Source organism: Poecilia mexicana, unplaced genomic scaffold (assembly GCF_051168715.1).
Source record: "Poecilia mexicana isolate PSO_F unplaced genomic scaffold, ASM5116871v1 scaffold_4, whole genome shotgun sequence".
Lineage (NCBI taxonomy): Eukaryota > Metazoa > Chordata > Actinopteri > Cyprinodontiformes > Poeciliidae > Poecilia > Poecilia mexicana.
The window spans coordinates 26,176,888-26,197,509 of NW_028263373.1; the positions used below are offsets into that span (position 1 = coordinate 26,176,888).

At 40.0% G+C, this 20,622-nt stretch overlaps 1 protein-coding gene across 1 annotated transcript in view; it reads left to right on the forward strand.

Moving 5' to 3' along the window:
* The first annotated feature begins 1,163 nt into the window (after positions 1–1,163).
* LOC148160016 (uncharacterized) overlaps positions 1,164–20,622 on the forward strand; it is a 98,019-nt gene continuing 78,560 nt past the window's right edge. The window contains exons 1-3 of the mRNA XM_088005280.1: positions 1,164–1,175; positions 8,686–8,959; positions 16,453–16,574. Of these exons, the coding sequence (XP_087861406.1) occupies positions 1,164–1,175; positions 8,686–8,959; positions 16,453–16,574 (408 nt within the window). The remainder of the gene's footprint in view (positions 1,176–8,685; positions 8,960–16,452; positions 16,575–20,622) is intronic.

Here is a 20,622-nt window from a genome sequence, read left to right on the forward strand (position 1 = left end):
TATCGTTATTCAAGACTTATTGACTCAATACGAGCTCCAATATCTTGGTGAAAAGTTACTTTCAAGTTAATTTTGTCTTATTTCAAGTGCAATAAGATATTTGCATTAGAAACAAGACATGAATACTTGGTAATATTTTGACATCTATGTTGTACTTTTGCTTATTTGAGGTTTAATGCCGTTCACATGGAAGTTCAGTGTATATATTTGTTTTTAATTAGTATTGTGCAAAAACAGGAAAAAAGACAGATTTCAGCTAAAAATCAGGAATTTAGCATCAAGATGTCATGTGTGGACTTTGCCCAAGAGACCAAAATTAAGCTAAATAAGCTCAATTTAGCTCAATGTTGGACCAAAACAGCGTGAGAGGCTGATAAGTCATAGAGAAAACACATGGAGGTATCGCTGCTGAAGATGGATCTAATATTTGATGTGAAGTTTGACCTTTGCTTAACAAAAAATACATTGTGGGATCTGTTATGTTTTTTTTCCAATTTATTTTAGACTGAAATGATTGTACAAACCTTACATTATTTTATTAGTTTATTTTTCTACATATAAATTCACAGCAAATCGAAGAGACGCATAAAAACAAACTGAACCAAACTTCGATCAGATCCTTTGCGGTTTTTGTTCTATTTTCGACGTGGACCAGATCTGATGAATGTTACATCACATTATTCCCTCACAGCATGGCCTAAATGGAGCTGATGCCGACAGCAGGGGGCATTTTCTTCAAGCAGAGCCTTCTTTTTTTTTTAGCCAAACACATATCCTTACTGCTGTAGCCGCAGCAAACATATCTATATTTACACACGCTACAATATAAGAACAAAAACTGCATGGACTTATTAAGTTCAGCAAAAACCCACGATGACGGCTTTCCCGAAGCACACCTCTGACTTACAGTAGTGCTCCTTGAAACCTCCCCGCGCTGATGTGCTGTGTCTTACCGAGAGGACTGCAGATTAGCATATGACATGACAGATTACATTAAATCATGTCTGCGCCGTATTTTATGACATTAGCCTCTTAGCCCAGGCATACAGATGCATGCAAATGCTCCTCCAAACCCTCTTATTTAAATCTGCTGCATGACATGGCACCTTTGATATGATTATTAGTCATCTAAGCGACTTGACTTCACCCTCATCAGATAGGGGATGTCAGCGAAGGTGAGAAATGATGGCCACTTTGAACACGAACCCTGACAAGCTGCGGTGGAAATGCCTGAGCAGCTAATGCCTGACTGAAAATGTTATTAAGGCTCCTCCTCGTTTCAACGCAACAATTCCAAACTTTTCCGGACTCAAACTCCCAGAGTTCTCCGTCCTTTGTGTCCATTTTAGAGTATAAAATACAAAGGTTTACTCTGATTTAATGGCTGATATTCCTTCAGTGGATTAGCATTAATCAGTGACTAGAAGGAAGAAACCAAGGAATAAGGGGAAGAAGGGCACATGAAAGATCGTTGAGAAAGCAGCACCTATAACAATAAAGGAAGGACACAAAGAAGAATAGCAGGACTGATAGAAGGAATGATGCAAGGATGGAGGGAGGACACAGGAAAGGACAGAAGGATGAACACAAATAAAGGAGGAAAGGGAAGGAAGGAAGGAAACAAGAAAGGACAGATGGAAAACAAAACACATGGAGGGAATAGAAGAAGGACATAAGGAAAGAAGAATACAAATAGGAAGAAAAGTTACAAAGAAGGAAGTTACTAATTGGGGACTAAGAATGGACAGATGAAAGAGAAAGGGAAGAAAGTGAGGCAAGAGACAAAGGAAAGACGGAACAAAGTACGACACGTAGGGAATGGACGAAGGAGACAAGGAAGAAGGAAGGGTTGAATGAAAGGACACAAAGAAGGACGTTACCATAGGGACTGAGAATAGACAGATGAAAAAGAAGGTAGGGCACAAGGAAACAAAGAGGAAGAAGAGGCAAGGGAAGACAATGTTTTGAGAACAAGATAATGAATAAAGTCTGGATATAGAGCGTCTCTCCATCCTTTTCCAGATCCAGAAAGTACTGAAACAAAAGCCCATACATTCTCAGAACACTCTCATAGGAGCGTAGGAACCTTGGTCATTCCGTCCTCGTTTTCTGACGTAGGGCAAACATTCCCAGTTGTGCCGCGCTCTCTTCATTTCCTGTTTTTTAAAACGCTAACAGGAAGCATCGGCACCCCCCTTCCCCTCCACACCCCCAGCGTTCTAGGAGCTAGGAGATGCTGCTCAGATTGCCGTTGTTCATTTCACGCCGTCCAACTCATTAGCAACAGAAGTCAGTCTGTCTCAGTCATAATGGCTGCGCAGATGGCTTTCCAATCTGCCCCATGTAAAGAGTGAATCATGATAATAACACATAATCTGCTGTTTAACACATGCCTTTTGCTTCAATTCTCTTTTAAAGAAATGACTCCTTGAGAGTTATAAATCAAGCTCGCCCCTTCTTTAGATCCTGCAGCAAACGAAGAGACTTGAGACTTCAGCGACGACGACGATGATGATGATGATGTGCGAAACCTCGGTCCGCACACATCCAGTGTTTGCGCACCACGTCCTCTTGCTCTTTTGGGAGACGGGGGCTTGTAGATACTTCCCTCCAATTATTCCCAGTATCTCCAGAGAAGCCCCCAACACCACTTGTGTGTCTTGTCTGCGCTCTGTGGTCTTTAATCTTAATTATAAAGCTATCATTACAGCATGAACCCTGGGCTGCCAACAGTGGAGCCCTGGGCTCATCTGCTCTGAATCAATCAAACTAAGTTCTGCACTAGAGGACTTTTTTCTCCTTTTTTTTTTTTTTTTCTTCCAGTCAGGTCATTTTGATTCTCCCTTGTCTCATTTTCATAATTATCCCAGTCCTTTTCTCTAATGGTGTGAAAATGCTCTACCTCCTGAAGCTTTACATGCTTTAGACTGAATATTAAACCCGCGTTGCCCTGCTTGAACATCTGACCTTGCTTTAGGACTCGGTGACAATGTATTCTTTCCCTCATTGGATGCAGGCGAAGCTGCTGTGATTGATCCAGAAAAGATCAGGATTTTTTCCCTGTGGTGCTTGTTAAGGCTCATTAACAGAGGACAATGAAGCAAGAGAAAAGGAGGGGAAAGAACCCACGGTACTTCAGCAATTTATTTATTTAAAGGTGTTAGATCTGGAGCTGTGTGTCTGCGAAACCCACTCATTCACACTAAAATTGTCAGCTCGTGCTGCAAATCAGGCCAGTATAAAACTGGATGACAGAGAGGAAGCTGGCAGGAGCCATCAGTGACAAATTCTCCCCGTCTCAAAGGCAGCTGACATCTTAAAGCTGCGATCAAGTGGAATGATCAAAGGCATTCAGTACTCCATTTAGAGCCGTGGCCTGCATGCGTGCGTGTGTGTGTGCGCGTATGTGTGTGTGTTTAAGATGATAGTGTCAGGCAGAGGGTGTGGGGGGTGTATTTAAAAAAATCTAACCTAAATTAAAATTCATTTTCTGCAGATTGCTCTCTGTTTAGTGGAGACTTTGTGACGTATCTTGTCAAAACTGTTATGAGGAGACCGAGGATGGTGTGTGTACAAACCGACGCTTTTATCTCCCTCCCCACACACACACACACACACACCCTTCCCTCTGCAGGAGCGGCACTTGAATTCCTGGCTCTTAATGACATTATCATTGCTTTAATTTTATTGTACAATACCTGTGTAGACAAGTGCTGAAATAGCAATTTCAGAACACAAAAGCTATTAATCAGATGGGGGCGGAGGGAAGGAGTGTGTGTGTGTGTGTGTTTTGTTAGCAGCTGTTAAATCCCATCTGTGACTTTAGTGCTGCTTATGTTACTGTGTGTATTGATTTTAACAAAGATGTATTTACACTACCACTAAAGAAAAGCGTTTCATGTACAGAACCTTGAATATGTATTCACGCTGTTGAGCCGTTTCATATTTTGTCACATTGCAACCACAAACATTCGGTGTATTTAATTAGATGTTTCTAAAAACACCACTGACCAAACGGCATCATAAACACAAATGGTCAACACGTTCAATGGCCTGTACTCGTACAGCAATTTATCAAGTCCCGACTAACCCAAAGTGCTTCACACTACAATTAGTCATTCATCTACTCACACACATTCACACCCTGTTGGTGGCAAGCTACTGGACAGTAGCCACAGCTGCCCTGGGCCACACTGACAGCCATGCCTTTACCAGCAGGAAGGACCAGAGTTGACGTTTTGAGGTTGACTCGTGTTGGGCAGGTTAGTGGGGAACTCAAGTCCTGAAGAGGGAAACGTGTTTTATCATAGGGTTTGTGCTCTGGCTTAGGTTTAAAAATCAAACTTTTTCACAATCAATACTGTTTTTTTTTTTTTTTTTAGCTTTCCTCTTGTCATTTTGAGCTGGAGACCTTTTAATAATACTAAAAAATAAATAAATAAATTCTAAATCCATGTGTTAACTTTGTTATCAATCCTAAAATAGTAAAAATGTTCAAATCTAAAATAGAAATGACAACATAATGCAAAATAAATGCGCGTTTAACATGTAATAGAATGGAAACTACTTTTATTTTGGTATTTATCCAGAAGTATCCACAGCTCAACAGTGAGAGAATGTTTGCGTGAAATTACCTTTTTTTTTGTTTCCTAAGCAATCCAATGGCATTTAATACAGTGTTCATTACAGACGTACATATGGTCATTATTGTGAAGCTACTGCGAACATGAACAGATTGTTATGAGCCATTAGCATCCCATAATTCACCAACGTCTCTGGCTAATAATTAAGCTCATCCCTTCACTGTAAAAACGTGCAGCAGCTGCAGCCTGTAGCTCAAATACCAACTTCCTTTCACTCTTCATTACATCAGATAGAAGCAGTTAATAAAACTCAAGCCTCAGACCAGCAGTCCAGTCCAGTCCAGTCTTAAGTTTTTAGAGCAAAATTCTAAGTTTAGTCTGAGATGAAAAAAAAAATCAACTGGAAATTTGTTACCAACCTCAATGAATATCCAGCAGATATTGATTGTTGAATATCTGTCGGATATTTCACAATGAATACCACTACCTTCTACCATGTAGAGGTTAGTAGTAGCTGCGACAATATTCTGTTAATTTTCACCTCTGACAGTTTGTGTCTTGTTAATCAGTCACACAAATTGGTGTATAAACTCTGTTAGTGAACATAAAATCACTGCGAACATCCAAAATTTGCTGAAATGCTTCATTTTCTGGAATGCACTGTGAAGTGTGTTGAAGATGCTAATTTGGTGAAGCATCACATAAGAGGTCTACTAAGTTTGTCACATTGTCATTCCAAGATTTTAAGTCCATCTTCTAAGGTGAATACAATGAACTTTAAATATTTGGCCTTTGCCCCCCAAAAAAAGTCAATCATTTTTTTTGTTTTTTTTAAGAACTGAAGTAAGTGGAAGATTAGCTTTAAAGATTAAAGATTTAAAATCTAAGTTTAAATAAAAGGCATAATGCATAATTCAGTTGCTGCAGCACCATCTTTTAACATTTTCTTTTTTCCAAGCTACATATTGAACCTTTGAACTTTCAGTCAAAGGAAGCAGAACCCAAAAGAAGGCCTACACAAAGACCGACTGTAAGTCACTTCATTTATATTTGAGGAAAGATGAAATCAAAGAGCAGATGAGCTAATCCTCTCAACTCTTAGCAAGCCAAGCAGGTAAGGTTTTACTTTCCACTGTCTATACTGTTTAGTCAAGGCACTACAAAGGAAATAAAATCTGACAAGTGAGCACGAGACTGAGATTATGTTACAGTTCAAAGGTCAAAGTTCTCAAATTCTCAATCCCTCCCAAAAACCTTTTCACTTTTGTATGAAGAAAGAAAAAGCCTCAGTTTAAGATGATAAAGCAGAGGTTCTCACTGCTTTTAAAATATGCAAAGCAGACCATGCTAACATTAACCACCGCCTACATTATTTATACTCATGAAAAGTGTTTTATCAGCAATATGTCTGCTTTATTTTACCTTAAAATATTCAAATTGAAGCAGAACTAAAATATCCGCCGTGTAAAGCAAGCCAAAACAAGGCTCTTTAAAATATTCTTATAAATCAATGCTAACTATTTTTACATATTTGGTGAAATACAATTTGTGTTATTGCAATTTTCCCAAGTGGCAATTCTTAGATAAATTGCCGAAGGCTTAACAAGCTAAAAGAAGCAGTTTTGTCTTTGTGTGTCTGAAATATTGAGAAGAATTGATGATCGCCCATTTTAGCGAGACCTAGTGGTGTAAAATAACGGAAGATGTTTTGTTTTATAGCAAAGATGGAGATTGTCGAATTTTTATTGACGTTATTTACAGTGGAGGGGATTTTAGAGTGAGAGTGAAAAGCTTTTACCGCGGTCTACATTTGCCACGAAGCAGGGAGCTTTTTAAAAACTAAAGTGCTGCTTGTCTGCTTTTTAACACTCAATCTTTTCCATCGCCCTTAATTCCCCAACGCCCATCACAAATTTAGCCTGGTATGTGACTGCTAATTTATCCTTTCGATGTATGATATCCTGTCATCTCCTCATTTGTCCCTGAGTGTTTCTAATCGGAGATAATCCCAGTCAAATCCTTTGATTGTGTGTTTGGAGCAGCTCCATCTCTAAAGAAGCAATTTAATGGCTTTATGGCACTCGGTGTAAAGTCATTTATCTAGCGGATTGGATGTGAATGCTTGTTTTAATAAGTGCTCTTCATGAATAGTAGGAGAGGTGCCATTTAATTAGCCAGAGTGTGGACCCAGCTCATAAGTACAATATTTTCAAGTTTTTTTTTTTATGTTATTAATAGAACTGAATGAGATATTCTGATTTTAACAAAGGCTTCACAATGGAAAATTGGACTTACAGCATGTTGTGAATAAAGCCATTTTATTACTATGAATATTTTAAATTTTTCAACAACTTTTAACACTTTATTTTTTTTTACCAAGGACAGTGTTAGCTGGATAGGTGTGTGTTCAGAATAATAACACTAGTTTTTTGGATTGGACTCAACTCTCATTTTTTAAATATACAGAAGTACATTTAGTATTTTCATTTCTGCTTGTTTTACCACAAAAATATTCAACATAATTACCACTACTTTACAGCAAAAGACATTTAAACAGTGAATTAAAAAAATAATGAATATTTACACTCACAAACACACATCACAGTGGGATTGTTAAGTAAACAAAAATCAGGGTGTGCTGTGGTGGCGCAGGGGTTAAGCACAACCCACATATGGAGGCCCCAGTCCTCAATGCAGCTGTCACAGGTTCAATTCCCAGCCTTAGCAACCCCTGCTGCATGTCTTCCCCCCCTCTCATTACTCACCTTCCTGTCAATTAGCTATCAAAAGAGACAAAATAATAATAATAAAAAAAGTAAATAAAAATTAAGCCTAATTCAAATAACTGCTAAAAAATATTTAAATAAAAAGCATACCCCACGATTCATTAGCATTGCAGAAACGCGTTTCATTTTTCGGATCTTTACGTTTCATCCAACCATTTACACTGACTTTGACAACCTTAGCATGTAGATGTGCTTCGGAATTTTGTGTTTTTGGTTCTCTCTGATACCGTTAGATTGTCAGTAGAGCATGTTTTTAAATTAGCTAATCAACCACTGCTGTGTTCAGATGATCACTTATTAATAATAGCAAAATCAGCATCAAGTCTGAAAATAAACTGCAACAGACTGGATGTTCTGTTCTTTGTTTGGGAAATATCTCCGGGTTTTTGGTGTTGAATTCTGATGTATTAGTGGAGTTAATGGATGGATGTAAATAAAAGAACCATCAGAATCATCTTTTGACCTTCCAGTGTTGCGCGGACGCGCAAAATTTCCAGAAGTAAACGATAACAAGCAATGTGTCGATAGTTGATCAGTCATTTTCTAATTGTACTGAACATTTACCAACCTAACAGAGATGTACATTGTCTGAGATTCAGCTCTGGGGTTTCAAGGTCATTGCCTGCCTCACATCAAAGAGCAAGACATTTTAAAAAAGTGGCAAGAACAGATGAGGTTTGTTAGAAGAGCTTACCAACAACTGACAGCACCTTTTGAAGATACTTAGATGATACGAGTTATGGTAATATTTTATTTCCCTTTCAGATAGATAAAGTATTTCTGAAATGAATTGACTTAATTCATCCATTCTTGAGGTGACACACAAGCACTGAGGTTTCTTTTGCATCAGTCAGACACAATGTGTAGTTGTTGTGAATGTTCCTTGGGAATCCTCTAATGGTGAAGAATAAAGAGCCACAAGAAGTACCGTAACGTGTACCACAAACAGAACTTTCCACAGCAGAAGGTGTTGAAAGATATGCAGGGAAATCCCAGAATTGGCTCATCGTTTCCCAGCAGTAGGCGGACAGAGCACTGGTTTCAGAAGCAGCCTCTTTAGCTTTATGTTCCTTATTATAAATGTGTTATAAGTTATCCTGTATAACCCCAAACAAAACACCCTCCGCTGTGTGTCTGGAATGGAAAACGAGCAACCTGAGCAAGATTAGAATCATCAGTTTATTAGGCCTCGACATCTGTTGCCAGACAAACGGAGAGAGAGGAAGAGAGAGAGAGATCCCTCTCAGCACTGCTTCCTGTTTTGACGTTCCCTGTGCTTGGCTCCGATTGGCTGCTCGCGTTCACTACTTCCGTAGAAACAGAAACACAAGAGTCTGTCAGCTGACGGACTCTGTCTGTCTGTTTTCACACAAGAATCAGTCCATAAATCCTCATCTCTGTGTGTGTGTGGCCGCAGAGAGCGGCGGGCGTGCAAACGGAAAGTAGAGGGAAGTGTTTGTGTGTGTTTGTGTGTGTGTGAGAAATCTCAGAACAAGGTGGAAGAAGTTGTCTCCAAACAAAGAGAGAGAGACATTGGCACTGAGTACAAACCACTGTCTTCTTCAGAATGGGGCAGGGCTGTAGCTGTGGGTAAGTGCCATTTCCTCATTATGTCAAGAGGAGAGTTCTGCATGCCACAGTTTAATGTTTAAATTAGCAATAGATTAGTTTATGTTTTTTTCCTGTTTTTTCTTCTCTTCTATGAAGGTGTGTTACTGCCACAACCAAGCAGTCTCACTCTAAAATAATAAACATTGAAAGTCTTTCGGATATGTATTTAAAATCGGTTTGGTATGACTAAAAAAGAACTTAATGTTGCAGTTCTCACAGGATTACGTTATAATGAACTGAACTGAAGACTGTGGCCACAATTTGGATCTGATATTTATTTGTAGTTTTTTTTTTAAGTCTTTTTTTTTTAAATGAGTAGTGCTTAATGAGACAGTTCAGCATTTCTGAAGTGAGGCAGTGTTAGAAGGATATGAGTAGTTAATGTTTGCTGGATTCGCTTTTGTTTCACACAGGAAGGTCATTGGTGGCGTACCACCTCCTGAATCCATTTCCTATGTAAATAATAAATGTTGGTTTCAAGATTGATTAAAAAAAGAAAGTGTTTCCATAATCTGCTGTGATGTTGTGACTGGGGCTGTTTAAAGAGGAAGGAAGTCTGCCTCAGTCTGAAACTTTCTTGGATTAACCGTTATTTTCAGTCTTTGCTGGTCGTTCTGGTTCCTATTTCTTGCTGGTACCAGGTGTCTGCTGTGTTATAGATCCAAATGTTCTCTGATGGAGTCCATATAAAACTGTGAATGAATGATATGAGGCAAATATCACCAGAGATGGTGCTTTAAAAGTTTAACATATGAGGCAGCCATATTGGATTTCGAGGGGATTTGTCTGGTAGTTTTTCCTTCTTGTTCACCTTTAGGTAAAAATGGAGCACATAATTAAGTGGGGTTTTTTCTCTGTTGCGTCTTTCATTTTCTTCAGTGTATGATATAACATGACAATATGGACCAGTCCTTCTGTATTACTGCGATTATGATGGTGGACCATGTCTGCTTCATGACTTTGCTAGATGAGTTGTTAGACAGCTGAAATGTTTTGCAGGTTTAATCAGATAAAAGGTGCATGTGAATCCCAGGTTTACTGCCCTAACATTTTATGAAACAATCCTGCACTCATTATTTATCAGATATGTTACCTGATGAAGGAAGTAAAGGTTTGGTGGCAATTTCTTATTTTTATTTTTTGCCAAAAACTAGTGATGTCCCTGGTGTCAGCTCACTGGTCCCCCTCCCCCCCGCCGCTGCCACCCACTCCATTCTAGCCAGATGGCTGTTGCACAGGCGGTTCCTCGCCCAGACCACGCTGATTCCCCATCATTCTTCTGTTAATGAGGTCGTTAACAATGCAGTGGACAATTAAATTATCCAAATCTGGCATTTTCTTCACATGTTTACTTCCACTGTGCTGTTTGCTGCTCCAAACACGTCTGATGAAATGACACACATCTTTATTCATGGCGTTCACACAGTTGGCCTGCAGAAATATTTCCATCAATTGGACTTTTCTTGCATTCCGTCATTTACAGCCACAAATGTATCTGTTTGATATGATTACATTTATTTTAAATGATTGACCAACATAATGTAGTGTGTAACCCATGTACAATAACCCGTCACCGTCTTGATGTGGCAGTTCAAACTGACATGGACGCACTGTCAAGTTCCTGGTTGGACATGAACTCTGCTCTGCTCCAGAGCTGCTGCTGTCTGAGTCTGGCTCACTCCGGTCAGCATGCTCTGCAATTGGACCTGAATATTCAGGAAGCTTATTTCTGGTCGCCTTATTGCATACTTACATATTAAGTGGAATTAAAATGATATTTTTTTTTTTAATTGTTCTATGGATACAAACTGACAATATAACAGCATAATAATGGTGCAAGTAATACGTACCATCATGTGCCTTGAAAAATCACCTGTACAAGCTGCATTTCTGTTGATTGTACATTTATGCAGTTTGGCATTATGAAAATTTGCCTAAAGGAAACGCGTCTACTTTGAAAAAAAAAAAAAACTCTTGTTGATTAAAAGTTTTGGCATTAGGATGTTGCCACAGGTGCAAACCAGGAAGAAGAAAACAGGAAGTAGATGGACGATGATGTAGTTGGAGGATGATTGTGCTGCATGTTTTTCAGTTACTTATCACATGAACAAACTTATTTTTTTTCATTGTGTTCCTTATTTAATGGAAACACAGCGGTTAGGAAGTTCTTGTTTTTTGTGACATCAGTGGAATAACGAAAATGTTTTAGGCAAGTTTGTAATGAAAACGCAGCTGTAGATTCCACCTGTGTGTAATCCGATGTCGGCATGAGTCCAGCTGTTCTGCGAAGGCCTCAGAGGTTTTATAGAGAACATTGGAGAACAAACAGAACCGCAAACAGCAGACAGGTCACGGAGAAAAATGTGGAGAAGCTTAACGCGGGGTTAGCTTATAAAAACGAGTTTCCGAACGTCATTGGAAAATGGAAAGAGTATGGCACGTCTGCAGAGAAACATCCTTCCCTCCTGAGCTGACAGGCCAGGCAGAGGTGGCATTAATCAGGGAAGCAGCCAATCGTTCCTGCTCTGGAGAACCTGCAGAGATCCACAGCTCAGGTGGGAGGGCACGACAGGACAATTATTAATTACTATGGCTTTCAAGAAAGAAAGTCAGAAGAAGTCATAAAAGGGAACACAGCAAACATGTGGAGGAATGTCTTCTGGTCAAATGAGAGTAAAATCAAAATGTTTGGCCTCCATGCAGAGGCTTTTTGTGGCCCGAACACGCTGTCCTTATTGTAAAACAGTGTGGCGGCAGCACCATACTGTGTGGAGGATTTTCTTAAGTAAAGACAGAGAAGTTGCTCTGAGTTGATGGAATGTAGGTTGGACCTAAATACTCGGCAAAAGTAGAAGAAAACCCATTAGAAGTTGCTAGATCACAGGACAGCAGCCCTCAGCAGCCTTGGAGTGGAAATGGGGTAGTTTAGATCAGAGCAGTCATGGCCTAGTCAAAGTCTAAATTATGAATTAAATGTACAGATATAATTTTGTACTACATGTATAATTGTGACATGCAGTAAAAATTTGATGTGTAAATATTTATAATGTGGGACATATTTGGATGAGACGATTGGGGGATGGATTTGCTGGGCTTTGGGTTCTTTGGACTCCTTTTTGAACTCCATATGAAAGTTTTGTTCTTTAGGTTTAATTATTTCTCTGACTGTTCTAAATGAAAAAGAAAGTTTAATTGTATAAATCCAAATAGTAGTGGCACACCCCATAAAGACGTGCAATTAATATTGCTGTAAGAAACTCAGTTGCACGCCACACTTTTCAGATTCATTGTATAATTTTTTTTCACTTCACATTTAAACACTACTTTGTTTTAGTCAGTAACATAAAATCCCAATAAAGAACATCACATTTTTTAGCTGTAACACAAGACGTATAAAGCGCATAAATGATCAACATTAACATATGTGATTAATTAAAAAGTCTAGTATTGCATAATTAATCACATTACCTGTTTGACCTAAAAGCCTCTCTCTCCCACACATGGTTACTTAGTTCACAGTGGTGTGTTACACAGTCTTATACTGCGGTCAACTCAGTAGAGAAGCAACCACATTTCCACTCTACCTTATAGATGGAAGAAAAATTTAGTAAATTACATCCAAAAAACAGAAATATTTAGATCAATCTCATAAGTTTTGTAGAAAAAATACTATGAAATCAAATGAAAAGTCAAATTTGCTTGAAAAAACTCAGAATATTTGAGATTAATCTCCGAAATGTTTCAGTAACAAAGTTGGAAGTTTTTTGACTTTGGAGAAAATTTCTGAGAATATTCTCAAAATTTCTTTTTTTTTTTTTTTTTATGAAGAAAAAAAAATTGTGCAAATTTACCGTCGTACAAATCGGTGAGCTCAGGGGCAAATTCCTCTTTAAAACACCCCACCTTGTGGACATTTGGATAAAACCACGCTAGTTATGTAGCATACTTACTGCAAGATGAATTATTCTCCCACCTCAGCACAATCACACTTCTGAATTACATTTGAAACAAAATGACTTTGTTTAAGCCTCCCCGAATATAAAAACCTGGAAATCTGAGGCAGTAAAAAAATGTTTTAAAAACGTGCACTTATACATTGCGAGCTTACAAAGTTAAACATAGTGATTGATCAGATTTAAATATTTTTCTGAATGGACTGGCAGCACTGGTACGAACACTTTAGCACTCTGATCCAGGGTGAATCAAGGCAGAGTCTTTATCTCTTTCTCTTACCTCTCAAACCTTTTCACATTAAAGTGGTAAACAGAAGCTGTGGCGCTGCCTCATCAGCGACAACCCCGACTGGGAACGGCGCAGCCCCCGAGCCGCCGCCGCTGCAGCGCAGGAAGTTTGTTAGCTGTTAAATCGTGCAACTTCAGCCAGTTAGTCGAGCACACTCCTTCATGCGAAGCTCTGCCGAACACTGACACCGCTGACAGTTAATTATGGGAGTCACAGATCACGGCGGCGTGTCAGCTCGGCTACGATTGACATGCCGCATGTTTACATCTCTGTTGTAATGTTGTTTCCTAGTTACTTTCTCAGCATCAGTGGTGTTATTTAGTTGCACAAGTGCCTCGGGGCTCGCCATAATGATCGTAAAAGCGGCCCGGATTCAGGAGAGTGAAACGCTAAAAAGGACTTGTGGGTATAATTGGAGAACCTGCCATCACAGCGGAGCTTCGGAAAAATATTTTAGCTCAGGCTGTTGAAACACGCAGACTCTCCCCGTTAGAAAGACTGTCACTCTGTGCAGGTCCGTCTCCGCACGGCTCCATTATTTTCCAGCCAAATCTTCCTGCACGTACAAAAAGTTATTTTGACAACGACTCGAAACCAACCAAAACCTAATGTGGAGCTGAGACGGGCACACGAAAGGGAAGCAAACATATGAATTCTGACACGGCGGGGTTTTTGGAAGTAACTGGCGGGGAAGTCGTGGAGGCCAGGTGGCTGGTGTCAACCGGGGAGGGAAAAGCAAGACGCAAGCCAGATGCCACATAATTGTCTCGAAATGCCATTTGTAGGACTAAATAAAAAGTGATTAAAAAGAAAAAAAGAAAAACAACTTTTACTCGCTTCCTTTTTTTATTTTTTTTTTTTACAGCTTGTCTCAGACTCATTTAAAGTTTTGGAGAAATGTGCCAGGTCAGTAATAAAATGTGCTTACGCAGATTGAGATGGGGTACATTAATAAAAAAAAAGAAAAAAAAAAAGCCCAGCCTTTGATTAGAGCCTTTTTCATCTGGTGTTAGATTTTCACCTGAAGCACAACATGGTTCTAATAGACGCCCAGAAGAGACAGCAGCTTCTGAGGCAGCACTTCAATCCTCCATCCCCCACGAAGCGCCGTGATGACAGCGAGCCACCTCCTCCCAGTGTTTTTATGGGATGAAACCACCATAATCTGCCTTCCAGCTACACTGTCCAACACTTAGCTTCAAAGCTGCTGCTTCACAATCATCGCCAAAGAAGAAATTGCAAAAGTTTATAGTTAAACCAGAGGTGCTGGCCACAGCAGTGTAGAGCATAAACGGCACATAAATCAGTCAGTACGTAGAGTTTTATTTTCTCCACATGTACAGTACAAACCGTCTGAATGTTTCCACGTTGTGTCCCATTAACTGTCGGAGCATTTTAAAGGGGCAGTGTTATATAAAATTGACATGTTATATTCCCTCATCAAAAACGTAGCTGGAGTGTTCCCTTGATTCTTTCATGCATGGTTGAGAAATCATTTAATCTCCCATGGCAACAATTCAAATGTCTGGGTGGACTTAGCTCCGCCTTCAAGGATAGAGCTCCTCCTCTGAGCTGCAGTTTCAAAAGTTTCCGCCTCACAGAGCAACCTTCCTCCACGGCTCCCTCACTCTGCTCCTTCAGACTAGACGTCTGCAGTTAGCAAACACCTGGTGGGTGACCTCTGCTGAGCTCATTATATTCTCAGTGCAACGCTGGAAAAAAAAAAGTTGTTGAAGGGTTAATAGAGGAGACATGTTGTAATGACTTCCTGAAGGCGAAGTTTCCAAAGGAGCAGCTTCTTAAAGAGACAGAACCCCAATTTCAAGATGTTAAAATTCCAAAGCAAAATTTCTTTCAACTCATATTTGATGTACATAGAATTTTAATAATGACTAAAGGTGACATAATTACTTTGATTGTAATATAAAATGGCACTATGTGCCTGAAAAACACATAACTGCCCCTCTAATGGATTTTATGGGGCAGACCAGAGGTCAGCAACCTTTTCAAGTGACAGAGCCTCTTTTGCTGCTGTTGCTACAAAATAAAAGGTGTTTGGTGCCACAAAATGATATGCACTAAATGTATAAATATGTACATGAAGTGTTTTATTTTAAAAGTTAGGAAAGTTTAACTAAAATTAATTTATATTTTAAAATTTTTATAAGGCGTTAGCTGACTTTCACAAAGGAAAAATATATATTTTGTAAAATGAGGCTAGCTGAGCTATTTCCTTTAATATGAAAAATGAATAGGATTTTTTTGTTCTGTTTTCTATTGCAAATATCTTAGTGCACATGAACTAAAACCAGACAAGCTTACAAGTAACTTAACACTATATACTTGAAGCCTGTTTTTAGTCAATAATTCCTTAATATTAATTAAAACATATTAATTCCACTGGCAGATTATTTCACCAATAACCAAATTTTTTCCCATGTTTTAAGTGAAAAAAAATCTGTCTGGAATTAATCTATATAATGTGTTTCTCTTGAGTCACTGAAGTAATTGAACTTTTCAATAATATTCTCATTTATTATTAATATAATTTCTTAGCTAAGTATAAGTTCAGATATGCTTCAGCAAAGCAGTTTAAGACATTTCTTATGTTATGACATGTTTGGTTTTGCATTTCTCGCCCCCACCCAAAAAACCAGAGGTGTTTTGTTTTTCTCAAGTTGAACAGTTAAAGTATCAAATTAAGAGGTGGAAAAAGTACAATTTCTCTTTACAGAATAACAAAAACCTGCAATTTTAACAGGGGTGTGTACACTTTAGAGAGCCACTAACAATGTGTCAGAGCCACAGACTCACGAACGCCATCGACTGATGTGAAAACACTTCCATCGCTCGTCTTTCATCATTTCAGCTCATTTCTTGTTAAATAAAATGTAAATGTGAAGCTGCAGAGGCCGAACACAGAAGCCCTGTCATGTAAAACACGTGGGATTACCCAACATTGGCCGTTTATTGCCTCGTCAGCAAAAATCTGTTTTCTTCAACAACCTTTGATGTCATATTCACTTCACCACGTTCCCACATGGGAACCAAATAAACGTGGAAAGCCCAGGGGAGAGCTGTGCAGCGCGTGTTAAATACTATTACAGGAAAAGCTAGCTGTGCACACAGGAGACTATTTGATATGGATCTCTAAACAAATCTAGAATTAGCCTATGATTTAGTGTGAACTTGCTCCTGACATCTTTTTTTTCCTCCTTCTTCTTCTACAGAGACTTCAGAGTGCTTCATATGCAGAGACGGCGAACTGAAAACCAGCGACCAGCTGAGGAATTTCTGCGACTGCAAGACTTTACTGGCTCATCACGTGTGCCTGTCCGCATGGATCCAGAGGGTGAGACAGACGTCCCTCAGCTGATATTTAGGCTGTTTTTCCTCATCAGCCACTTGTCAAAACGTGGAAGGTGGTGTGTGAGTGTGGAGGGGGGAACATCTGCGCCAGCCTCCTATCAGTGAATAAATGTGTTTGCCTCCTTAGCATTCCTTATTGAGACAAAACATTGCTGTCTAATGAGCTACGTTTCAAATAGCAATCCCAATTACTTTTAATGAGGGTTGCTAACAATGATAAGGCATCGGAGGCTCAGACGCTGAGCGGCGCCTCGTAACAGACTGGCAGAAATTCAGGAGGCTATCATGCAGCCGACACCTGTCACCCGCCGCCGAGCAGCTCATTAACACCCGCCGTCCTCCCTGAACCCACGGCTACCGGAGTTAGCTGGGTGGTTGTTTCAACTCCGGACACGCCCACGCGTTTTCTTCTGCTCTTCTGATTCGCAAAGTTTAAAGTTTTACAGGTGAACTACCTTTGGTTTTTGGTTCAGACAACTTCCGGGAATAGCAGTAATAACGTAAATTGCTGCCTTCTCTGATAGAGGAGTGTTGTGGCAGAGTATGATCAGTGACTCATCCGTCAGTCTGCTCATGACTAATAAAAAGCCAATTTTCCCGGATCGCCTCTCTGTGGCAATTGGCAGGTCAAATACTGATTTACTGTGTTTGCTTATGCATCCAAACTGAAATCTGCTACTTCTTTGGTGCAGAAACACGTCAACAAACAGAACCAGGTTTAGCAATAGTTTATTCAGAACTGTTACTGTTAACGAGCCCTACTATGCATTTTGTGTTTGAAGCTGTAGTATGTAACTGTTAGAAAAAAAAATCCATATTTGTTTAAGTTGTCACCGTGTCATGTCAGTTTAATATGAGACGGATAATGTGTGAAATGATCGATCTCAGTCTATTGCCGTTTGAATAAATGCACTGCTCCCAGTCAGACAACCAATCAGAACCAGGAGGAGGGGCTTACTGCTGTCAATCAGTGCTGCTCAATATGCTAATGCTGTAGAAGCAAGTTACAATTCCAGGAAAACCATTTATCCACTGTCACCTATGGCTATGCTAACTAGCCTTAGCATTTGTGGCAGTCTATGTTGTGGTGAACTTGCTGTAGCATAGCAGAAAACAAGGGGGAGATGGTGAGCAAGAGAGTGATTGACAGCACTAAGCACCTCCTCCTGGCTCTGATTGGTTGTTTCTGACTGAGTGGTGTATTTCTGCAGTTAGCACTGCAAACACTGGAGGAGGCAGAGGAGCTTTTTTTTTTATCTTTTACATATTATCTATTTTATGCTGTCACAACACAATAATAATTTTAGCAACTATGTAAAAAACCTATTTTTTGTAAAAGTTACACACTGCAGCTTTAATGGCCAATGTCATGGTCTTTGTAAAGTAAATTAGTGTTGTTTAAAATCGGACCTAGCAGGCCACTCCTCAAAAACAAGCTTAAAAATTGGAGATGAAGTGAGAAATCGCAGTGGAGGATAGTTGTCTGCAGCGCAGGCAATTTCCAGTAAGCTTTGCAGAGTTGAACTGGTACTTTACATGCATCACAGACAAACGTAGTGATTGGGTAAAATTTAAAACTTCCTCAGAGGCTCCGCCTCCAGGAAGTAATCATTTCTCAATAGCCGAGAGCCCAGGCCCTCTGGATGAAGTGAAGCGTTTTTACCAGGCTATGACTGGCCGCGACCAATTGAAATTGGAAAAAGAAAATAAATAAAAATTCACAGTGCCACACCAAAGTCAGAACTTTACAGAAATCACTGATTGGTAAATGCATACCTCTGATTGGCCCATGTCTAGTGGAAAACGGTATCAGCCTGTAAATACTTAAGTGACTCATCTTTAGGTATGATTAGAACTGTCCCTCTGTGATAATATAAACCCTTAAAACAGAGAAAAGAGATGGGTTAATATGAAAAATGTAAATTTAATAGTTCTTAATTTTTAGCATTTAAATCCAGTTATTGTTGTTTGACAATAAATAGAGAATAGTTTTTTGATATAGGCCTCTTAAAATAGTGTTTTTCTGACCATATTTAGTTTGTATTTGTTTATACTGTATTTCTTATTTTAATGTCTGAAATTGTATGAATGTTTGTATTTTGTGTTTTATATTATGGGGACTACAAATGGAAATGACTATTTTGCTAAATCCAGTAGATCTACATTATACTTTATTTAATATGCTCCGTCCCATTTAAAGAAAACCAATCAATCAGTGAATCAACATGAAAGTTGTCTGTTGTAGTTCATTGATTTGCTTAAACCAATGTAGTGTTGCTCTGCCCACTTTAAGAAACTCCCCAGTTAAAGTCACATGATGATTCTACAAAAGCACCTCTTGAGAGACAGCGAGCAAAAACAACAGCCCGGATCAAACCAAGCTAAAAAGCAGCACACCCATGTTTAATTTTGTTCCGACACACCTGCATATTTCCTGTCATGACATCCAACATGTCTTGTGTGAAAAGAAAAAAATGATACAAAAGAAGAAACTTCCCCTTGGATCCGTGCAGCTTTCTAGCCTCTCTTGGCTCACGGTTGTTTTGTCAGCCTGCAATTTGACTCTTTTGTTTCGCCCCTCTTATCAAATCCCTTTCAGAAGCAGCAGATAGGTGTCTTTGGTAAAAAGCCTTTTAAGCACCTGTTGGGCTCTGTCGGCACCAAAGTGCGGCCTATCATTAGCAAGAAGCCGGTAAACATGCTGAATGGATCTGTGTTTCCTTTATAAGGTGGAGGATAAAAAGCAACAACTTTACTCAGGGTGTAGTTAGGTTTTAGAAGTGCAAGTCAAAATGAATCAGAAGATGGATCATTTACTCTTGACTGTGTCAAAAGCTTTGGGTTCATGAAGTTATGTCTCTGGGCCTCCGAAGTGGAGCAAATGAGACGTGAAGCGGATATATATATATATATATAAAAAAAAAAAAAAATTCCCTTCTCACCCTCCGCGGGTGGTCTCTTTCATCCTCTGAGCTCGGGTCCTCTACCAGAGGCCTGGGAGCTTGAGGGTTCTGCGCAGTATCTTGGCTGTGCCTAGAACTGCACATTTCTGGACTGAGATGTCTGATGTTGTTCCTGGGATCTGTTTGAGCCACTGCTCCAGTTTGGGGGTGACTGCCCCGAGGGCCCCTATGACCACAGGCACCACTGTGGTCTTCACCTTCCAGGCCTTCTCCAGTTCCTCTCTGAGGCCCTGGTATTTCTCCAGTTTCTCATGCTCCTTTTTCCTGATGTTGTGGTCACTTGGTATTGCTACATCCACCACAACGGCTTTCCTCTGTTCTTTATCCACCACCACAATGTCCGGTTGGTTCGCCATTACCATCTTGTCTGTTTGGATCTGGAAGTCCCACAGGATCTTAGCTCGGTCATTCTCCACCACCTTTGGGGGTGTTCCCCACTTTGACCTCGGGGCTTCCAGTCCATATTCGGCACAGATGTTCCTGTACACTATGCCCGCCACTTGGTTATGTCGTTCCATGTACGCTTTCCCTGCCAGCATCTTGCACCCTGCTGTTATGTGCTGGACTGTCTCAGAGGCCTCCTTGCACAACCTACACCTTGGGTCTTGTCTGGTGTGGTAGATCTGAGCCTCTATTGCTCTGGTGTTTAGTGCCTGTTCCTGGGCGGCCAGGATGAGGGCCTCTGTGCTGTCCTTGAGTCCAGCTTTCTCCAGCCATTGGTAGGATTTCCTGATATCAGCCACTTCAGTTATTTGTCGGTGGTACATCCCATGTAGGGGCTTGTCTTCCCATGATGGTTCCTCCAGCACCTCGTCCTCTGTTCCCCATTGTCTGAGACATTCGCTGAGCACATCGTCCATTGAGGCTTTGTCCTTGATGTATTTATGGATCTTGGATGTTTCATCCTGGACAGTGGCTCTCACACTCACTAGTCCTCTGCCTCCTTCCTTACGGCTTGTGTACAGTCTCAGGGTGCTGGATTTGGGGTGGAACCCTCCATGCATGGTTAGCAGCTTCCGAGTCTTAACGTCCGTGGCCTTTATCTCTTCCATTGGCCAGCTAATTATT